The 22,915-nt window shown below is 41.8% G+C and overlaps 1 protein-coding gene across 4 annotated transcripts in view; it reads right to left on the minus strand.

Moving 5' to 3' along the window:
- LOC121538179 (intermediate filament family orphan 2-like) overlaps positions 1 to 22,915 on the minus strand; it is a 39,915-nt gene that overhangs the window by 1,269 nt on the left and 15,731 nt on the right. The window contains exons 2-8 of one of the 4 annotated variants that reach the window (XM_041845988.2): positions 20,405 to 20,465; positions 18,367 to 18,465; positions 18,197 to 18,241; positions 2,220 to 2,405; positions 1,908 to 2,074; positions 1,266 to 1,437; positions 36 to 134 (exon numbers count right to left, since the gene is read on the minus strand). In XM_041845988.2, the coding sequence (XP_041701922.1) occupies positions 36 to 134; positions 1,266 to 1,437; positions 1,908 to 2,074; positions 2,220 to 2,405; positions 18,197 to 18,241; positions 18,367 to 18,465; positions 20,405 to 20,465 (829 nt within the window). Of the gene's footprint in view, positions 1 to 35; positions 135 to 1,265; positions 1,471 to 1,907; positions 2,075 to 2,219; positions 2,406 to 18,196; positions 18,242 to 18,366; positions 18,466 to 20,404; positions 20,466 to 22,915 lie in introns of all 4 variants that reach the window. The other 3 variants (XM_041845987.2, XM_041845990.2, XM_041845989.2) reach the window with 3 other exon arrangements.

A 22,915-nucleotide genomic window follows, 5' to 3' on the forward strand; every position in this document is an offset into this window, starting at 1 on the left:
CATGAACCTTGACCTCTCTTCGCTTGGTCTCTTACCTCTATTTGCCCCATGGTCTCCTGGTACTCCTTCTCTCGGTTCTGGAAAAGCATCTCGGTCTCATCGATCAGGCTGCCCAAACTGCCATCCTGAGAGGCCTAACAATCCCCAACAGACCCATATAAACTGTGTACTGTAGCAACGTTCAAAGTGCAGTAGTAGACTTTACTTTGCAGCTTGGAGACACCGTTATTTATAATAAACACTTTCACACAATTTACATTCGTACAGTCGTAAAATGTAGATGGACAGATGAGGTAAATAAACATACCACTGGGCACAGACGTCAGTTCAACGTCTAGTTTTGATTTACATTTGGTTGAGTTGTCAACTAACATGAATTCAACGTGAAATCAACAAAACATTTCACCATGTCATTGGATTTAGGTTAAAAGTTTGGTTTAAAAAAAGATGGAATTCCCATACGTGATTACTTTTTTCAAATCCAATCAGTTTTCCACATTGATTCAACGCCATCACATTGACTTTTTTGGTTGAAATAACGTGGAAACAATGTTGATTCAACCAGTTTTTGCCCAGTGGGATCGGTCAAACACACAATCTAGCAATACACACCAACACACAATTAGACAAACAATCAATTCAAATAAATAATTACACAATTGTATTTTACACATATTCCTTAACAGTTTCTGAGGCCACTCAGACTAAATGCCTTACAGCATAACAGCATGAGGAGATACAGAGGGAAGGCCTAAAAAAATAATCAACAGAGACATACAGGTAACTGCCAAAATAAAGGAAACACTTGAGTAAATGAGGGATACAAAGTACACTGTATATTGAAAGCAGGTGCTTCCACACAGGTGTGGTTCCTGAGTTAATTAAGCAATTAACATCCCATCATGCTTAGGGCCATGTATACAAATGCCCAGTTGCCCATTATTTTGGCTACCATGACTTAGAAAAGATCTCAGTGACTTTGAAAGAGGGGTTTCAAATGCCTGTGTCTGTGTCTGTGTCTGTGTTTGTGTCAGTCACCAGATCTCAACCCAATTAAACACTTATGGGAGATTCTGGAGCGGCACCTGAAACCACCAACAAATTATGGAATTTCTTGTGGAAGACAGTTGTAGAATTTATGCGCATTGAAGCTGTTCTGGCGGCCCAACGCCCTATTAAAACGCTTTATGTTGGTGTTTCCTTTATTTGGGCAGTTACCTGTATCTGACACTGCTTTTGGATGAGCAGTAGGGGCCAACACTAACCTGCCCAGGGCCCTCCCCCTGTCCTTCTGCTGCAGTGCAGGCACCTGCAGTAGCACTGGCTGCAGCACAGGGGGTGTTGTAGTTGGCAAAGTCCTCCCAGAGGAGCAGTGTCTCCTCATTCTCCTCCCAAGCCAGGCTGTCACAGTCGTCATCAAAGTCAAACGTCTCCCTCCTGGTGACAAAGGAATTATCATCTGAGCAAGTTCTGCATACAAGAAAGGGAGGGAGAAGAGGGGAGTGGGAGGGACAGAGAAAAAGAGAGGAGACATGGAGGTGGAAAGGGAGGGGAGAAAAGAGAGAAGACAAAAAAATGGGGAAAACCAAAACCAAACGGAAAGGCGTGCACATTTTAAAAGGGTTTTCAAATGAAGAGGACAGGGAAGAGAGAAAACAACAGAGACAGTGACTGACAGAGATGAAAACATGACAAAGTAACAAAGCACACATGAAACGGACTATGAGATGCTATCTAACGAGACAGACTACAGTGGGGATTTAATTCACAGAATGAGATCGTATGGCTCAAACAACACAGTTAGTTGGATAACATATCGACCCTAGTCCTTCAGCTAGCACTCATTAGCAATTTAGGCTAAACAAGAAGTTACATAACACAGGTCAAACAAAGGTTGGGCCACTCACAGCTGATTGAGCATGCGTTTCATCTCGTCTGTGATGTTGAGTGCCTCTACGACCTTCTCCTTCTCCTCCTCTTCATCCTCCTCCCCAGCACCAGACTCAGCTTCAATCTCAGGACTCCTCTCCTCATTCACAGCCTTACACTCTTTCCTCCTGCAAGATGCAGCCCCCTGTGAAACCACACACACCACACACTAGTCAGCTGTGTGTGAACGGGAGGGGAAATGTGTGCGTGTATGTGTGTGGAGAAAATATTTCATGGACATTTGTGTCCCATTTTTCACATGAGGTACATATGAAAAGTGATCCAGTTACCTTGCTCTCTGGGGGTGCTCTGGAGGGGCTCATGTGTGGGCTCATGTTGAACATCTTGCTCATGTCTTCTGAGTTGCGTTGCTGAGCCACGTCACAAAGTTTGGCCGTGATGTCAATGCGTCTGCAGATGTCCATGTCCACCTTCATGGCCTTCTCCTGGATCGCAGTGTCCAAGTCTGACATTTCCTACAATAAATATTTCATTGGTTATGATGATCACATAATATTATACCCATGAGCTGTGTCACCGTCTACTATTTGCCCAATACTGCAAGTAAGAGTGTACAGTTTTCTGAGGCGGAACCTCAACCTCGCAACATCATCCCATCTTTTTAGTTAATCTCATAGTATCTCAAGGCAATGACTTGCAGTTTAAAGGTAATAAACTCACTTAAAGGGGAAGTTTATGAAGAAAATAAATCCAAGTGATTCCATACATTGAAACTAGTTAGGCGGAGTTTGCCTTCTTCCCCTCTCTCTCCCTGCAGTCTAGAACTGGAAAGCGGCAAAAGCGGGTCACGTGACGTGTCTTTGCGCACTGCTAGCTCTGCTCTGTTTTCAGTCAACGAATGATTGAGAAATCCGCGAATTGTGGACAAATGTTTTGTTTTATTGAAAGCCTACGGCCAAATTAGACATACTTTTTTAAATCAAAAGTACTATCGATTTTGCATGAGGAAATGTATACTTTTCCACCTAAAACTATTGGGATTATTTTAAATTATTTTATATCATTATTTTATGTGGCCGACTGCAACAACAGCAGAGATAGGTAACTCTGTCGTGGGGGAAACCCTTTGCATAAAAACTGCACGTAAGGCCCTTATTCACAATCACAGATGCAAAAACAATTCAGGGGAGAAGTGAAGACAGCCTAGCGTTACAGATTAGTTATACGAAGTAAACAACAACATGGCCGACTGCAACAACAGTGAAGATGGGTAGGAACTGCACATGTGCACTCTCGTGGGGCAACGCTGTGACATATATGCCCTTGTTTGGAGCTTGACGTCACAGATGTGTGTGGGGGGGAGAAGGAGCAAAGTTGAAAAACGTATCACAGGTAGCCTAATGTTAGTTCTGAAAAGTGGAAATCGGAAGAGATGGCAGCAAGAGTAAGCTGGTGTTCGGTCCCTGGCTGCACTTTATATAAGACATCTAGGGAAGACGGCAAAAAATGTCACTCTTTTCCGTTGAAAGATGCAGAAGATAGCTAGTAGCGATAAAAAACAGTAAATAAGATGTTAAGGCAAAAATGAAAGTAGGGTGGTAGGTCGGGGTGGATGTGTAGGTGTATGATGCGAACGTCTAGCAACCCAAAGGTTATGTGTTCGAATCTCATCACGGACAACTTTAGCTATTTAGCAACTTTTCAGCTACTTACTACTTATTAGCTACTTTGCAACTACTTAGCATGTTAGCTAACCCTTCCCCTAACCCTTTTAGCTAACCCTTCCCCTAACCCTAACCCTTTTAGATAACCCTACCCCTCACTCTGACCTTAACCCTTTAACCTAACTCCTAACCTTAACCCCTACCCTAGCTAACGTTAGCCACAACAAATTGGAATTCGTAACATATAATACGTTTTGCAAATTCGTAACATACTGTACTTTTTTGCAAATTCTTAACATATTGCACGAATTGCATTCCTAACATATCATATGACTTGTAATTCGTAACATATCATACGAAATGGTTGATGGACATCCACAAATTAATAGATACCATACAAAACGTAACATATCATACTAAATGCAGTGTCTCGGATTTACATACAGAATAATACGAAATGCTCTGAGACCACGTTGTGCGGAGGTATGTAGTCTAATCAATGCAGTTCGAGTTGATCTTATTGTGTTGTAACCATTGCACCATATCATGTAGACATAGCCTAGGCGCTCTTCCGGTTAGGATATGTGCCCTGTCTTTATGACAATGGGGTTGAGGAGATTATAGACAGTAATAGTGTCATTTTACATTGTAATAGACAGTAATTGTATCATCTTACGTTGCAGAATAAAAATGAAAGGTGTTGTTGCATTTGAATTACTTAGGATCGGGTCTACTCGCTTTTTTCATAATCATAATCTCCAATGTCTGATGTGTTGGTTAGCTATGGTTTATTTGCATGACAACATTTCATGCTTTAACAGCTGTATAGCCTTGCATGAAATACATGGCCCCAGGAACCACCTGGGGTAGGCTTATTTGGTTGCATGTAGTCTGGTCTATTGTGTATTTGTAACCCCCACCTCCCTCTGTCGATAGTGGCCATGACTATCCTAACAATATAATTACTTTTAGCCCCATGGCCATAAAAAATGTATTACAGATTATAAACGTGGTCTCACATTATACTTGTGTGTTACTGTTGGAGACTGACTTGAGCCCGTTTTAATCTATTTATAATTGTATAACTAGCCTAGCAGTAGTAATTTTAATGTTATGGTTTAGATGGAATGATCTATGTGCATTGTATTTGTAGCAGTAGTAATTATCGTGTTATGGTTTAGATGGAATGATCTATGTGCATTGTATTTGTAGCAGTAGTAATTATCATGTTATGGGTTAGATGGAATGATCAATGTGCATTGTATTTGTAGCAGTAGTAATTATCGTGTTATGGTTTAGATGGAATGATCTATGTGCATTGTATTTGTAGCAGTAGTAATTATCGTGTTATGGGTTAGATGGAATGATCTATGTGCATTGTATTTGTAGCAGTAGTAATTATCGTGTTATGGTTTAGATGGAATGATCTATGTGCATTGTATTTGTAGCAGTAGTAATTATCGTGTTATGGGTTAGATGGAATGATCTATGTGCATTGTATTTGTAGCAGTAGTAATTATCGTGTTATGGTTTAGATGGAATGATCTATGTGCATTGTATTTGTAGCAGTAGTAATTATCATGTTATGGGTTAGATGGAATGATCTATGTGCATTGTATTTGTAGCAGTAGTAATTATCATGTTATGGGTTAGATGGAATGATCTATGTGCATTGTATTTGTAGCAGTAGTAATTATCGTGTTATGGGTTAGATGGAATGATCTATGTGCATTGTATTTGTAGCAGTAGTAATTATCGTGTTATGGTTTAGATGGAATGATCTATGTGCATTGTATTTGTAGCAGTAGTAATTATCGTGTTATGGGTTAGATGGAATGATCTATGTGCATTGTATTTGGGCAGAGGGAAAGGGGGCAAGAATGATTCCATAAGGGTTGAATAGCAGTCATGTGTCTGGAGTTAGAGCTGATAGATCGTAATTACTCATCAATAACACTGTCTTATATATTTACTGTTTTATATCCTTATATACTCTTAATATGAATATCCCATTTTTATATATCCTTAGAGATTGAAAGTAGTGTTAGGTTTAAGCTCTTTGTGTATGAGAAGTGTAATTATCTAGTGGACTGCAGTAGACTGTAGGAATGTGAACTTCCAATAACTCAAGGCTTCTCCTGACTGATAAGAAGACCTGTGAAAGGCATGGAGGAATACAAAAGCTCTGGATTTAGGCTGGGACACGATAACACCAAGAGGAGGAACAGACTCAGTGTTCTTGCCCAACAACAGAGATTGATTGTTTAACATAGAAATACAAGGAGGTGACTCCGCCTAATAGGAAGGTATAAATATATGTGCTTGTGTGACCTGTAGGGGTGGTTTTGCAGCTGCAACACCCAGTGTGGTGAATAAACCTAGCTTGAGTTTTTCTTGGAGTCCGTCAGGATTATTGTACCAGAAACTAGAATCTAACAGCTAGGATGGAAGTTTTTCTTAGTTTATACACATAACAACAGTAATTTAGCATATAACCCATACTATATCAACTGTCAATACTTTTTATTTTTAGTTCACCTTTATTTAACCAGGTAAGCCAGTTGAGAACAAGTTCTCATTTACAACTGCGACCTGGCCAAGATAAAGCAAAGCAGTGCGATAAAAACAACAACAACACAGAGTTACATATGGAATAAACAAAACAAAACGTACAGTCAATAACACAATAGAAAATCTATATACAGTGTGTGCAAATGTAGTAAGTTATGGAGGTAAGGCAATAATGTGCAGAAGATGATGTGCAAATAGAGATACTGGGGTGCAAATGAGCAAAATAAATAACAATGTAAATAACAATATGGGGATGAGGTAGTTGGGTGGGCTAATTACAGATGGGCTGTGTACAGGTGCAGTGATCGGTAAGCTGCTCTGACAACTGATGCTTAAAGTTAGTGAGGGAGATAAGTGACTCCAGCTTCAGATATTTTTGCAGTTCGTTCCAGTCATTTGCAGCAGAGAACTGGAAGGAATACCTTTCACGTCTAGAATTGTATGTATCATGAACTCCCATTGTGTCACAAATAACTGTGAGGTCAATTTCCCCAACTCACTCGCAGGTTCTGGCCTCAATAGATTGTTCTTCAATGGACCCCAAAGAACTGCAAGCTCCTCTGGCACCAATGTGAGTTGACCTTGTCTACTGGATATTTTCACACTTTTTCCCAATGTCTAATGTGTTGGCTAGCCAGTGGTGTAAAGTACTTAAGTAAAAATACTTGAAAGTACTACTTAAGTAGTGTTTTTTGGGTATCTGTACTTTACTTAACTATATATATATTTGACAACTTTTACTTTACTACATTCCTAAAGAAAATTATGTACTTTTTACTCCATACATTTTCCCTGACACCCAAAAGTAATCATTACATTTTGAATGCTTAGCAGGACAGGAAAATGGTCTAATTCACACACTTATCAAGAGAACATCCCGGTCATCGCTACTGCCTCTGATATGGCGGACTCACTAAACACATGCTTCGTTTGTAAATGATGTCTGAGTGTTGGAGCATGCCCCTGGCTATCCGTAAATTAAACAAAACAAGAAAATGGTGCCGTCTGGTTTGCTTAATATAAGGAATTTGAAATGATTTATACTTTTACTTTTACTTTTCATACTTAAGTATATTTAAAACCAAATACTTTTAGACTTTTACTCAAGTAGGATTTGACTGGGTGACGTTCACTTTTACTTGAGTCATTTTCTATTAAGGTAACTTTACTTTTACTCAAGTATGACAATTGGGTACTTTTCCACCACTGTGGCTAGCCATGGCTTATTTGTGTGACAAACTTTCAGGCAACTGTATAGCCTTTCGTGGAATACCTGGCCCCAGGAACCACTTGTGGTATATGATTGCCCATAGTCTGGTCTATTGTGTATTTGTAACCCCCACCTCCCACCGTCGATAGGGGCCATTACTTTTAGCACTATGGCCATATGTTTAACAGGTTACTAAACATGCTATCACTTGTGTGTTAAGGTGGAAGTTTTTCTTTGTCAATACACATAACAATAATAATTTGGCATATAACCCATACTATATCAACTATTATTCCCTGTCACATTTGCTTTTGTATATAAATACTGTATGAACTGACAGAATGCTAATGTTGCATTACATCTGTTTTATGAAAGACTGCAGCAACAAGTCAAAGCTCCGGGCCGTCCACCCAGCCGGGGCCTGATGTCCTTCAGGCATCCTGGTCCCCTACCCATCTCTTAAAGCTCTGGACCTTCTACCCATGTGTCCCCTACCGCTAAGAAGATCAGGCAGAAGGTAACCAGTTCTGTAATTGGAACTTGGCATTGCATAATGAAAACATGCTTTGAGAGTTCATTCACACATTCACATTTAATTATTTCACATTTGATTTCACGTTTGATTCAAACTCAAGTCAGACTCAACCACATCTAAAAGCAACCGTGATCAGTGGACCCAACGAAAGTTGATTGTGCATGAGTCATGGAGCTCATGAAGGTTTGCCAAAAGTGTGGGTCTATCATAATCAACACCAGCAAAATATTAAAAGGAAGCCAAATCAAGATCAACTGGCAGAGTGCATTAAAGGATGTATGGGAAGTTGGGAATCTTGCCCAAATGTTAGAGGGATGCCACAGGCTAATGTAGTTGCAGCTTCTTCAGTGCTGTTCACTGGTGCCACTTTCACAGACATAAATGACTGGGCTGAACTATGTCAAATACAGTTCCCTTCACAAACAACATACTTTTCAATATACTTTTCACAGTCCTCTTACTTCCTACCGGTCATAAACTAGGATTACAGACAGACTGAAGCACGAAAATATCATTTCCACTATGGTTCAGGATGGAAATGCAGGGAAGGCAGTCCACATCTGTGGTGACGGAAGGAGGGACAACCTTGGCTGGCTACTCCGCTAAATTTACGACATATAGGTAATTGAAATGATAACCAGATCATAATTAAATGTTGTTTTTTACCCCCTTTTTTTATCTTGTCTCATTGCTGCAACTCCCCAACGGGCTCCGGAGGCAAAGTTTGAGTCATGTGTCCTCTGAAACACCAAACTGCGCTTCTTAACACCCGCCCACTTAACCCGGAAGCACCAATGTGTCAGAGGAAACACCATTCAACGGATGACTGAGGTCAGCCTGCAGGCGCCCGGCCCGCCAGGAGTTGCTATCACGCACTGAGCCAAGTAAAGCCCCCCCGGCCAAACCCTCCCCTAACCCAGACGATGCTGGGCCAATTGTGCGCCACCCTGTGGGACTCCTGATCACTGCCGGTTGTGAGACAGCCTGGGATCGAACCCGGGTCTGTAGTGACGCCTCTAGCACTGCGATGCAATGCCTTAGACCGCTGCACCACTCGGGAGGCCCCGTAATCCCAAAAATGTTAAGGGAATTTTAGTTCTGCATAGCATATGTATGAAACAATGGGTTCTCTACTTGACATAAAAATAATTAATTAATTCCTTCCTTCATTCATACAGCTTCATGGATGACAGGACCAAGAAAGTAATTCAAGCTGATGTGATTCAGGTAGGTCCATTCATTGCAGTTATTGCTTTCAGTATAGTCAATGTGAATGGTCAAATGTTAATGGTTTTTCAAATATGTTTTTGTATACCTCTTGTTTTTAGTATTTTCCAAAACATGTCACTGAAGCCACCAGCTCAATGGCAATTGAATCAGTTGGATTTCGGAGAGGGCTGAACACCATACTGAACAGAGGGTGTACCTGTATCGTTTGTAACGACTGACTTTTCACTAGGGCTGGCATAATTATCGTATAATCGTGTAACAGACAATTATGGACAATAAACGTGAACTTAAAAATATGATTGTCTTAATACATAATAATTTTAGGAGAAGGGGGATCAACTTCATATTCAAGTAGATATACTTTACCCAATAGCAGTTTTTCATTTTACCATGAAGTGGGTAAAGTTGGTAGTCATTTTACGAGTAGAACTGCACCGTTGGGAGGAGAAGCTACATTAAATCAAAGTTCCAAGCGGTCAAATCTCAAAACCATTCGTTTTTGAGACAGTGGTGTCACCAAAGCTGTGTTGTATTCATTAAGTTTGTCGTAGATATTTTTCAGAGATGCATTACAAGCGCAAAACATGGGACCAGCACTTTACATGTTGTGTTTATATTTTTCTTCAGTATAAGACACACTATATATACACAAAAGTATGTGGACACCCCTTCAAATTAGTGGATTCGGCTATTTCAGCCACACCTGTTGCTGACAGGTGTATAAAATCTAGCACACAGCCATGCAATCTCCATAGACAAACATTGACAGTAGAATGGCCTTACTGAAGAGCTCAGTGACCTTCAACGTGGTACCGTCATAGGATGCCACCTTTCCAACAAGTCAGTTCGTCAAATTTCTGCCCTGCTAGAGCTGACCCGGTCAACTATAAGTGCTGTTATTGTGAAGTGGAAACGTCTAGAAGCAACAACGGCACAGCTGCGAAGTGATAGGTCACACAAGTTCACAGAACGGGACCGCCGAGTGCTGAAGCGCGTAAAAATAATCTGTCCTCGGTTGCAACACTCACTACCGAGTTCCAATCTGCCTCTGGAAGCAATGTCAGCACAAGAACTGTTCGTCGGGAACTTAATGAAATGGGTTTCCAAGGCCAAGCAGCCGCACACAAGCCTAAGATCACCATGCGCAATACCAAGTATCGGCTGGAGTGGTGTTAAGCTTGCCGCCATTGGACTCTGGAGCAGTGGAAACGCGTTCTCTTGAGTGATGAACCACGCTTCACCATCTGGCAGTCCAACGGACGAATCTGGGTTTGGCGGATGCCAGGAGAACGCTACCTGCCCGAATGCATAGTGCCAACTGTACATTTTGGGGGAGGAGGAATAATGGTCTGAGGCTGATTTTCATGGTTTGGGCTAGGCCCTTAGTTCCAGTGAAAGGAAATGTTAACGCTACAGCATACAATTACATTCTAGACGATTTTGTGCTTCTAACTTTGTGGCAACAGTTTGGGGAAGGCCCTTTCCTTTTTCAGCATGACAATGCCCCTGTGCACAAAGCGAGGTCCATACAGAAATGGTTTGTCGAGATCGGTGTGGAAGAACTTGAATGGCCTGCACAGAGCCCTGACCTCAACCCCATCGAACACCTTTGGGATGAATTGGAACGCCAATCACCCAACATCAGTGCCCGACCTCACTAATGCTCTTGTGGCTGAATGGAAGAAAGTCCCTGCAGCAATGTTCTAACATCTAGTGGAAAGCCTTCCCAGAAGAGTGGAGGCTGTTACAGCAGAAAAGGGGTGACCAACTCCATATTAATGCCCGTGACTTTGGAATGAGACATTTGATGAGCAGGTGTCCACATACTTTTGGTAATGTAGTGTATGTCACCATGTGAAGAAGCACAATGATTTTCGGCACATGAACAGGTAAAATAATTTGTGCGCTGGACATTGATCACGAGTCAGATTTAGTCCATTTTCGACCAGACATATGAAGATGAATATGACATATCATGTAAGGATATTTATTGAAATCCTGAATTTTTGCAGAAATACGGATCCATAAATGATCAGGTAATGACTACAGATAGTATGTGGATTACTTCATGCCTACATATAAAGGCTTAGATATGTCAGCATGTTGACACATACCCTTTCCTGAGTTAAAATATTCTACAAATATGTAAGGGGGTGCACTTGCATCAGGGGCATGTCTTGAAGGGATCTCACCAAAGATATATGCCTAGACTCATCCTGTAGCAGGGAGATTTCTGAGGTCCAGATTGGATGCATGTAGAAACTGTCCCATTATGGAGAATATCCTAGTTCCATATTTGAAATTAATCTGTCATCAAGGCAAAGGGTGGCTACTTTGAAGAATCTCAAATATAAAATATATTTTGATTTGTTTAACACTTTTTTGGTTACTACATGATTCCATATGTGTTATTTCATTGTTTTGATGTCTTCACTATTATTCTACAATGTAGAAAATAGTAAAAAATAAAGAAAAACCCTTGAATGAGTAGGTGTGTCCAAACTTTTGACTGGTACTGTGTATATATATAAAGATATCCCCTGCTATTGACCCTTTTCGCCCAGTGTTCTAATAAGTAGCTTACCTGTCCTTATGCTACAAATATGTATTGCGATTAATTGGCTGAATCACACAAACCGCTATAACCTTTAAATAAAAATAAAATGTCTGTCCGGACTGATATTATTCTATACATAGGGAAAAGCATATTACATGAAATGGTAACTCATTTGTTCCTGTTTACACACTATGTTTCAAATCAAAATGCATATGGCGATCCATCCTCTATTCCATTTGCGGCACGCTCAGTTGGACTGAAAATTGAGTGCAGTACAGCTGCTCTCATGCAGACCTGTCAGAGGACAAGCAGAGACAGAAAAGGTGGATCTCCAGTACTGTACATCTGAGGTCTACAAAGCTTTGACTGCCATTGCACTGGACAAAAGACTTGAAAAGGACTTGGAGCAAATGGCATGTAAAACTTGCATCATTTCATAACTTTTTGTACAACACATCTGTAGTGATTTTTATAATACATATGAGATTTGAAAGTCCTACTATAACTGTCATGCAGTTTAATAAACAGTAATAGGTAGACATTTTTGTCTTGAAAGGTGATTTGAAGTTGACTGAACTGTACAAACTTAAAATAAGTGTTTTAATATCCGGATGTAAACGTTTGTCCACAGGAGAGCTTGAGTCATACCACAGTACCATGCTTAAGTATACCCAGAAGCGATTCCATTTTCGTCCCCTCTCCATAGTTGCAAGAACCCAGCTGGCCAGTGACCATAATGGACCACAATGAAAATGTGGGCAGGGAACAAGCTACAACTGCCACAGCTACTTGAAGAACTTGAATGAATGGATAAACCCAATTTACTTTACATATTACTTTTATCTTGCATGTACATCACTCTTTGAAGACAATTATGTCTAGCATACTATAAAGTACCATCTTCCCTGTTACAACATAAGCAACCTGAATGGGCTGCGGAGTGGCGCAGCGGTCTAAGGCACTGCATCTCAGTGCTACAGGCATCATTACAGATCCTGGTTCAATTCCAGGCTGTATCACAATCCATCCGTGATTGGGAGTCCCATAGGGCGGCGCACAATTGGTCCGGGGTAGGCCGTCAATGTAAGTAAGAATTTGTTCTTAACTGATTTGCCTAGTTAAAATAAAGGTAAAAATATATATATGTCTAATTGCACTCTGCATTAATTGTGTAGGTGAGAAACGCTTCAAGGCTGTGTTCCCGAAACAGTGCAAGCAGTGGGTGGCCAAAAAAATGTATGAACCATAAACAGTTCCAGTTCAGAGAGAAACTGGTTGACCAGGTGCTGGAGCGGCGATAGGATCTAACGGTGGTTTACAGAGATCCTTCATACCACCTGCTCAAGCCTAACCTTCCAGACAACATTGTTTGTGGCTACTTGCTCATTCTGGAGGGATGTCTTCTGACCAGGTTCTCTTTCTCAGGTCTCTCCTCTGTGGCAAATGCTTTTGATGCACATACAAGAGTTATGTTGTATACTAGGTTGTTTTGTTTTTTATATGCAACCAAATGTCTTCCCTTTTCTTTTGGACATTTTTTATGACTAAAAATAACATACTTGCCTTATTGGTCCATTTGCATGGATATTCTTTATTTATGCAGTCACAGTACCTAACCTGACACACAACACACCCATCACAGGCTGGGAGTAGCACATACTTGTAACTTTGACTATTTACAAGTCCTGGGAGTCTTTCACTTCCTGAAAAACAGTGTAGACCCCATAGGGCGATATTTAGTACCATGCAGGATGGGAGAGGAATCCGGACTCCTGAACCCAGTGTCTCACCGCGGAGGACACATTCCAAAATGATGCGGTAGAAGACTGAACTGTCTAGATTAACAATTATAGATCAAAGGGCAAAGTGGATTTGAGAATCTGGAGCAGCAGCCATGTACTTATAACATTTAATTTTTTGACAATATGAAAACAGGTTCTTCTTTTCTTTTCGTATATGTTGCTGTTATTTCAAGTTTAATGTGTAGGCCTATATTTCCTATAACCTACTCAAATAAAAGATGCCAAAAACACTGTGATAATGTGAAAACATATCAGGACAGTGTTTGGGCTAATGTAAAAACATAAACCCACAACGGTCCAGCTCATAGAGCTTTATGATAAGTGATCGTTCAATAAGTTCAGCTACTTAATCGTTGGATAACTGTCCATTTAGCCCAGCCGGAACGGGGTTGCGTCTCCAATTTCTTTTTGGGATACGTACAAATGTTTCCAGGCACCAGAGTTGATGTGGACAGCAAAATCCCTGTGGTCGCGAAAGCAAACTAACTGCTCCTCATCATTAAATTCTCTGCAGCATAAGCATTCTTCAACATTGAAGCACAGTTACCACAACTGCACCACCAATCTGCCTTCATCCTGGGAAAGGCTGGGGCTGTGGTCCTGCTGTTGCTGCGGCCTCGGTGGCAAGAGCGACAGCGGCCATCTGAAGTTCAATTTGTCAGAATTCTCAGGCTCAAATAAATACGGTTAGACGACACCATCAGCGCCCCTCCAGTAGTTTTATTCATCACTCGCGAGTATTTCGTCGTCAGACATGGTTGTAGGTTGTTGTTTACTTTCGCATACCTAATCTGTAACACTAGGCTACTGTCTTCACTTCTTCCCCGAAAAAACCCTGCATCTGTAATTGTTTCTAAGGGCCGTACATGCAGTTTTTATGTAAAGGGTTCCCTCACGAGAGCGCACATACGCAGTTGTTACCTATCTCTGCTGTTCTTGCAGTCGGCCACATAAAATAAGGATATAAAATCATCCAAATTGTTTTAGGTGGAAAATTACACATTTCCTGACCGATAGTACTTTTGATAAAAATGTATCATTAGGACGTACGCTTTCAATAAAACAAAGAATTTGTCCACTGACAACGGAGCAGAGCTGGCAGTGCACAGAGACACGTCACCTGACCTGTTTTTGCAGCTTTCCATTTCTAGACTGCAGGGAGAGAGAGGGGGAGAAGGCAAACTACACCTAACTACACTGAACAAAAATATAAACGCAACATGCAACAATTTCAAAGGTTTTACTGAGTTACAGTTCATATAAGTACATTTGAAACAAATTCATTAGGCCCTAATCTATGGATTTTACATGACTGGGAATACAGATATGCATCTGTTGGTCACAGATACCTTGAAAAAAAGGTAGGGGCGTGGATCAGAAAACCAGTCAGTATCTGGTGTGACTACCATTTGCCTCATGCAACGTGACACATCTCCTTCGCATAGGGTTGATCAGGCTGTTGATTTTGGCTGTGGAATGTTGTCCCACTCCTCTTCAATGGCTGTGCAAAGTTGCTGGATATTAGTGGGAACTGGAACACGCTGTCGTACACGTCGATCCAGAGCATCCCAAACAGGCTTAATGGGTGACATGTCTGGTGAGTATGCAGGCCATGGAAGAACTGGGGCATTTTCAGCTTCCAGGAATTGTGTACAGATCCATGCGACATGGGGCTGTGCATTATCATGCTGAAACATGAGGTGATGGCAGCGGATGAATGGCACGACAACGGGCCTCAGGATCTCTGTGCATTCCGATTGCCATCGATAAAATGCAATTGTGTTCGTTGTCCATAGCTTATGTCTGCCCATACCATAACCCCACCACCACCATGGGGCACTTGTGCCACAACGTTGACATCAGCAAACCACTCGCCCACATGACGCCATACATGCTGTCTGCCATCTGCCCGGTACAGTTGAAACCTGGATTCTTCCGTGAAGAGCACACTTCTCTAGTGTGCCAGTGGCCATCGAAGGTAAGCATTTGCCCACTGAGCTCGGTTACGACGCCGAACTGCAGTCAGGTCAAGACCCCGCTGAGGACGATGAGCACGCAAATGAGCTTCCCTGTGACGGTTTCTGACAGTTTGTGCAGAAATTATTTGGTTGTGCAATCCCACAATTTCATCAGCTGTTCGGGTGGCTGGTCTCAGACGATCCTGCAGGTGAAGAAGCTGGATGTGGAGGTCCTGGGCTGGCATGGTTACATGTGGTCTGCGGTTGTGAGGCCAGTTGGACGTACTGCCAAATTCTCTAAAACAACTTTGGAGGCGGCTTGTGGTAGAGAAATTAACATTCAATTCTCTGGCAACTGCTCTGGTGGACATTCCTGCAGTCAGCATACCAATTGCATGCTCCCTTAAAACTTGAGACATCTGTGGCATTGTGTTGTGTGTCAAAACTGCAAAAAAAATGGCCTTTTATTGTCCCCAGCACAAGGTACACCTGTGTAATGATCGTGCTGTATAATCAGCTTCTTGATATGCCACACCTGTCAGTATAGTTTGAATGTATGGAATCACTTAGGAAATGTTGGACTTTAGGTAAACTTCCCCTTTGACAATGAAAAAATTAACTTGAAAGGGTTCAAAAGTGACTGGGAAGGGCCAAGTGTGGTTGCGTGTGAAACGGTAGTTGGGGCGGGTTTTGGCTAATCTGTGAGCGTAGCTACTCCAGACCACAGACTGGGAGAGTCCAGAGCCCAGCTGGAGTTCATTAGAAAGCTGGCCAAAACCACAGGGCCTCAAAGAACAGGCGGAGGCTGTGTGAGGCGAGCCACAAGGGTTTCTCATCTCACTGCTACTCTGCCTCAAGTCTATCTGTCCGTCTGCCCGCCGCCCATCCGTCCGTCTGCCTGCCTTTCTGTCTGTGAAGCTAACTTGGCTTTAACCAATTCAAAAGGAATTTATTGGCCTCAGGGTTCAAGGGAGAGTGTGGTATGATAAAAATGTGTGGTGAGCATTCTGACTGCCAGGCTGTACAGTGGGGAAAAAAAGTATTTAGTCAGCCACCAATTGTGCAAGTTCTCCCACTTAAAAAGATGAGAGAGGCCTGTAATTTTCATCATAGGTACACGTCAACTATGACAGACAAATTGAGAAAAACAAATCCAGAAAATCACATTGTAGGATTTTTTATGAATTTATTTGCAAATTATGGTGGAAAATAAGTATTTGGTCACCTACAAACAAGCAAGATTTCTGGCTCTCACAGACCTGTAACTTCTTCTTTAAGAGGCTCCTCTGTCCTCCACTCGTTACCTGTATTAATGGCACCGGTTTGAACTTGTTATCAGTATAAAAGACACCTGTCCACAACCTCAAACAGTCACACTCCAAACTCCACTGTGGCCAAGACCAAAGAGCTGTCAAAGGACACCAGAAACAAAATTGTAGACCTGCACCAGGCTGGGAAGACTGAATCTGCAATAGGTAAGCAGCTTGGTTTGAAGAAATGAACTGTGGGAGCAATTATTAGGAAATGGAAGACATACAAGACCACTGATAATCTCCCTCGATCTGGGGCTCCACGCAAGATCTCACCCCGTGGGGTCAAAATGATCACAAGAACGGTGAGCAAAAATCCCAGAACCACACGGGGGGGGACCTAGTGAATGACCTGCAGAGAGCTGGGACCAAAGTAACAAAGCCTACCATCAGTAACACACTACGCCGCCAGGGACTCAAATCCTGCAGTGCCAGACGTGTCCCCCTGCTTAAGCCAGTACATGTCCAGGCCCGTCTGAAGTTTGCTAGAGTGCATTTGGATGATCCAGAAGAGGATTGGGAGAATGTCATATGGTCAGATGAAACCAAAATAGAACTTTTTGGTAAAAACTCAACTTGTCGTGTTTGGAGGACAATGAATGCTGAGTTGCATCCAAAGAACACCATACCTACTGTGAAGCATGGGGGTGGAAACATCATGCTTTGGGGCTGTTTTTCTGCAAAGGGACCAGGACGACTGATCCGTGTAAAGGAAAGAATGAATGGGGCCATGTATCATGAGATTTTGAGTGAAAACCTCCTTCCATCAGCAAGGGCATTGAAGATGAAACGTGGCTGGGTCTTTCAGCATGACAATGATCCCAAACACACCGCCCGGGCAGTGAAGGAGTGGCTTCGTAAGAAGCATTTCAAGGTCCTGGAGTGGCCTAGCCAGTCTCCAGATCTCAACCCCATAGAAAATCTTTGGAGGGAGTTGAAAGTCCGTGTTGCCCAGCGACAGCCCCAAAACATCACTGCTCTAGAGGAGATCTGCATGGAGGAATGGGCCAAAATACCAGCAACAGTGTGTGAAAACCTTGTGAAGACTTACAGAAAAAGTTTGACCTGTGTCATTGCCAACAAAGGGTATATAACAAAGTATTGAGAAACTTTTGTTATTGACCAAATACTTATTTTCCACCATAATTTGCAAATAAATTCATTACAAATCCTACAATGTGATTTTCGGGATTTTTTTTTCTCATTTTGTCTGTCATAGTTGACGTGTACCTATGATGAAAATTACAGGCCTCTCTCATCTTTTTAAGTGGGAGAACTTGCACAATTGGTGGCTGACTAAATACTTTTTTCCCCCACTGTACATATCACCTACAGGTGAGAGTGGTAGCATGCATCAGTTGCAGAAGAGGTGGGTGGATGGATGAACACATTTACGTTGGGTAGGTGGTAATAAATGGGTGTGATAAAAAAAAAAAGTATAAATAGTGTCAAAAAGCTTTGCAACTTACAGTGAGTTGAACCAGTCCGCATAATTTAAAGTTGGTTGGGTGTTCCTAGTTTAAATGGAGCACACAAACTACTAAGTGATTACTATGTACTTTCCCTTTTACCATGATATTTCTGTGTAAATATCAGGAGGATAAGGGACTGTTGAGTAAAGCCTAAGTGTCATACTTACATTGTCGGTCATGAGGCTCTTGAAGACCACCAGCTCTGTCTTGAGTCTCTCCACCGTCACAGTGAGCTCCCCCTGAACCACTTCAGACTCCTGGGCACTCTGGGGAGGTCAGACCGTGGAACAGACAGCCACATCACACTCTACATCTAATCTACTGACACACCATGGCTCAATAAACTTTACACACATTTATGAATAACCATGCGGAAGGGATGTGTTTTGAAAATGTGTCCTAAAACACCTTACAAAAACGTAAATGTAACTCCTTTTATAAGAGTATCTGCTGTTTGAGGGTTTTAGGCTGGGTTTCTGTATAGCACTGTGACATCTTTGCGACATCTGCTGATGTAAAAGGACTTTATAAATACATTTGATTGAAATTTGATTGATATCCCTTTCTGAAGTCTGCATAACATGTTCGAAAATTCATTTTATTACTCTACAATCCACTATTTTGATACATCACAGCAAAAAATTCCAAAGTGGATTGAGTCTTGGGTTTAGGCCAAGAACTTCAATAAAAGTAATGTGGAATGTAGCTAGCAGGAAACAGTTGAAACATAGCTAGTCAGGGCGAGTCAGTGCTTTTGGCTGTTTTTTGGGGTAATGTGATCTCGGTCTTTGGGGGGTTTTAAAACGCATTTACATGCCCATCATTGGTTCCCACTGACTAACATGTACACAGGGACTAAAGCATGTGAAGTCCCCACTCCCCGCCCATATTTGTTTTCTATCATTCACTTTCTCATTCTGTTTTGTAAAACGACATACAGACACACAGCACATTACAGTATGTCAGAGGCATCCGTAGATAAGTTATCACAACTGCTGAATAGGGGGCTTACTGGCAAAATGCTAAATACACACAAACATGGCACAGAGGCTGAGCCTGCATCCCAAGAACCTGTATTTTCTCCCGAAGTGTGCACCTGTTCACTTCCCTTCATGGATTGTCCCCTAAAGCTAGAATCCTTCATTGAAACAATACCAAAGGGTCACCCCACCTCTGTTTTGGTAAAAAGCTAAAGGGATTGGCATGGAGAAATATAACCACTCATAGACAGAGATCATTCATAGATAGATCTATGAATGTAATAACTGATCATTCATGAAATCAAAATTATAGTTTTAACCATGTTTTGAGGCTATACAGTGTTTGTTTATATTTATATTGTTTACAACATTGGAGTAAAACAAGCTTATATTTTGGGTTCTGATGGGATACGAACTAGGCTCAAGAGGCATTTATACGTTATATTCTTCAAGGGTCAATGAGTGTACAAAACTGAGTGTACAAAACATTATGAACACTGGCTCTTTCCATGACAAAGACTGACCAGGTGATTCCAGGTGAAAGCTACGATCCCTTATTGATGTCACTTGTTAAATCCACTGCAATCAGTGTAGATGAAGGAGAGGAGACAGGTTAAAGAAGGATTTTTAAGCCTCGAGACAATTGAGAAATGGATTGTGTATGTGTGCCATTCAAAGGGTGAATGGGCAAGACAAAAAATGCCTTTGAACGGGTTATGGTAGTAGGTGTCAGGCGCACCGGTTTGTGTCAAGAACTGCAACGCTGCTGGGTTTTTCATGCTCAACAGTTTTCCGTATGTGTCAAGAATGGTCCACCACCCAAAGGACATCAAGCCAACTTGACACAACTGTGGGAAGCATTGGAGTCAACATGGGCCAGCATCCCTGTGGAACGCTTTCAACACCTTGTAGAGTCCATGCCCCGACAAATTGAGGCTGTTCTGAGGGCAAAAGGGGAGGGGTGCAACCCAATATTAGGAAGGTGTTCTTAATGTTTTGTCCACTATGTATACTAATAGCAACTAAGGAGTCTAGCTTTAATGGCCAATGACATTTGAACTTTGGATTTAAAAGGAAATTACTGGTATAAGAAATATGTTGGAAACTCCCTCTTGCCCATGCCTGGATACTTCAGGAGAAAATACAGAGTATTGGGATGCAGTTAGCTAGAAGAGCGAGTATGGTATGGGTGTAATGATTTAAGATGGCAGAGATGAGCTCTCACCTCCTGTAGTGTCTCCACCATGGCCTCCATCTGCTGGCGCTTAGACAGCTCCTCCTCCCATCTGGAACACATCACACACACACACACACACACGGTTTGGTCAATGCAGTCCCAGGGTCAGCCCTGTATAAATCCTAACACAGATCATTTGAGCAGACACCCCTGTAGCCTGTTTACTCACAATCACCATAGTAGCGCAAGCAATCAACTAACCATGTGAAATCATCAACCTGGAAGCCAGAGAGTCTTTTCTACTCATTCAGCCATTTCCTTTGTTCTCTGTTGTCCACTAAATGCATGGAGGATAGTGTTACAATGTCAGGGAAGTCTTTAACTGTCCACAGCTTTGTTGCTATGTAGTAAACACTGTGCTTTCCTCTGTCTAGTCTCTCTGGTCAATGGAGAGTCGCCTTGGCTGAGGCTAAACAGACTGTGGAATGACTGGGTTCGAACTCAGGTCTCCAGCGCAACACAAGACTGTGTTAGCTTGATGAGCTAAAACCTAGGCATTAGCTCTGGGAGTTTCAGGTCTCTGGCAAGGTTCCTTATCACACAGGCATGGTTCATGTCTACTGTACCTTTGACCTTCTCACTGAGTCAAGGAAACAATGTGACCAACTTTGGACAAATGTTCACGTCATTATGAATTATTATACTGTATCAGCCATACATCAAAAGGTACCAATGATGTAACTTGTGTTGTGTGTGCAGGATCATTTCTAGGTTGAGTTTCCGCTTCCCCAAAGCCATGTGAGCTTGTGATGTTGACATTGGCTCTTGTCTGTTATGTACATCTGCTTTTATATCAGTGTAAGCCTTGTATGGACAGTGATGACAGCAGCTTAAGCAGACTTAGAGAGAGAGATAGATCACATTTTATGGTTACGAAGCAAATAACATCGGACTGTTCTCTATGCTATAACTATTTACCATCCTGTGGGCAAACATTACTTACAGCGATTGGGAGAATAAAAGTGAAAAGAGGTGGGTAGTAACACAAGGAAGTTAGTTGTACTGTATTTGCTCAGTTACAATGCCAACCATTCAATGTTCTTAAACACTTTATTTGAATGTTTCACCTATTGTAAAGATGGTTGTCATAGACGTCACTTGCTTTCATCATTCTTTAGGACGTCAAGTATTTCAACATAATGCCTTCATAAGGTTGTCATAGATGTCACTTACTAGACAATTATCTTTGGATACTCAGACAAACAGAAAACCGTGGCTCTCCTTTGAGGAACGCTACAAAGTGGACAAGGAAAAGAGCATGATCTTACTGTCAACACTATGCACTCAGTGTCCCCCTATCACTTTGAAGCATCAGGAGACGGGGTACAGTGCCTTGCAAAAGTATTCATCCCCCTTGGCGTTTTTCCTATTTTGTTGCATTACAATCTGTAATTTAAATGGATTTTTATTTGGATTTCATGTAATGGACATACACAAAATAGTCCAAATTGGTGAAGTGAAATGAAAAAAATAACTTGTTTCAAAAAATTATAAAAAATAAATAACGAAAAAGTGGTGCATGCATATGTATTCACCCCCTTTGCTATGAAGCCCCTAAATAAGATCTGGTGCAACTAATTACCTTCAAAAGTCACATAATTAGTTAAATAAAGTCCACCTGTGTGCAATCTAAGTGTCACATGATCTGTCACATGATCTCAGTATATATACACCTGTTCTGAAAGGCCCCAGAGTCTGCAACACCACTAAGCAAGGGGCACCACCAAGCAAGCGGCACCATGAAGACCAAGGAGCTCTCCAAACAGGTCAGGGACAAAGTTGTGGAGAAGTACAGATCAGGGTTGGGTTATAAAAAAAATATCAGAAACGTTGAACATCCCACGGAGCACCATTAAATCCATTATTAAAAAATTGAAAGAATATGGCACCACAACAAATCTGCCAAGAGAGGGCCGCCCACCAAAACTCACAGACCAGGCAAGGAGGGCATTAATCAGAGAGGCAACAAAGAGACAAAAGAGAACCCTGAAGGAGCTGCAAAGCTCCACAGCGGAGATTGGAGTATCTGTCCATAGGACCACTTTAAGCCGTACACTCCACAGAGCTGGGCTTTACGGAAGAGTGGCCAGAAAAAAGCCATTGCTTAATGAAAAAAATAAGCAAACATGTTTGGTGTTCGCCAAAAGGCATGTGGGAGACTCCCCAAACATATGGAAGAAGGTACTCTGGTCAGATGAGACCAAAATTGAGCTTTTTGGCCCTCAAGGAAAACGCCATGTCTGGCGCAAACCCAACACCTCTCATCACCCCGAGAACACCATCCCCACAGTGAAGCATGGTGGTGGCAGGGACTGGGAAACTGGTCAGAATTTAAGGAATGATGGATGGCACATTCTTGAGGGAAACCTGTTTCAGTCTTCCAGAGATTTGAGATTGGGACGGAGGTTCACCTTCTAGCAGGACAATGACCCTACGCATACTGCTAAAACAACACTCAAGTGGTTTAAGGGGAAACATTTAAATGTCTTGGAATAGCCT

This window comes from Coregonus clupeaformis, chromosome 24 (genome assembly GCF_020615455.1).
Source record: "Coregonus clupeaformis isolate EN_2021a chromosome 24, ASM2061545v1, whole genome shotgun sequence".
NCBI classification, from domain to species: domain Eukaryota; kingdom Metazoa; phylum Chordata; class Actinopteri; order Salmoniformes; family Salmonidae; genus Coregonus; species Coregonus clupeaformis.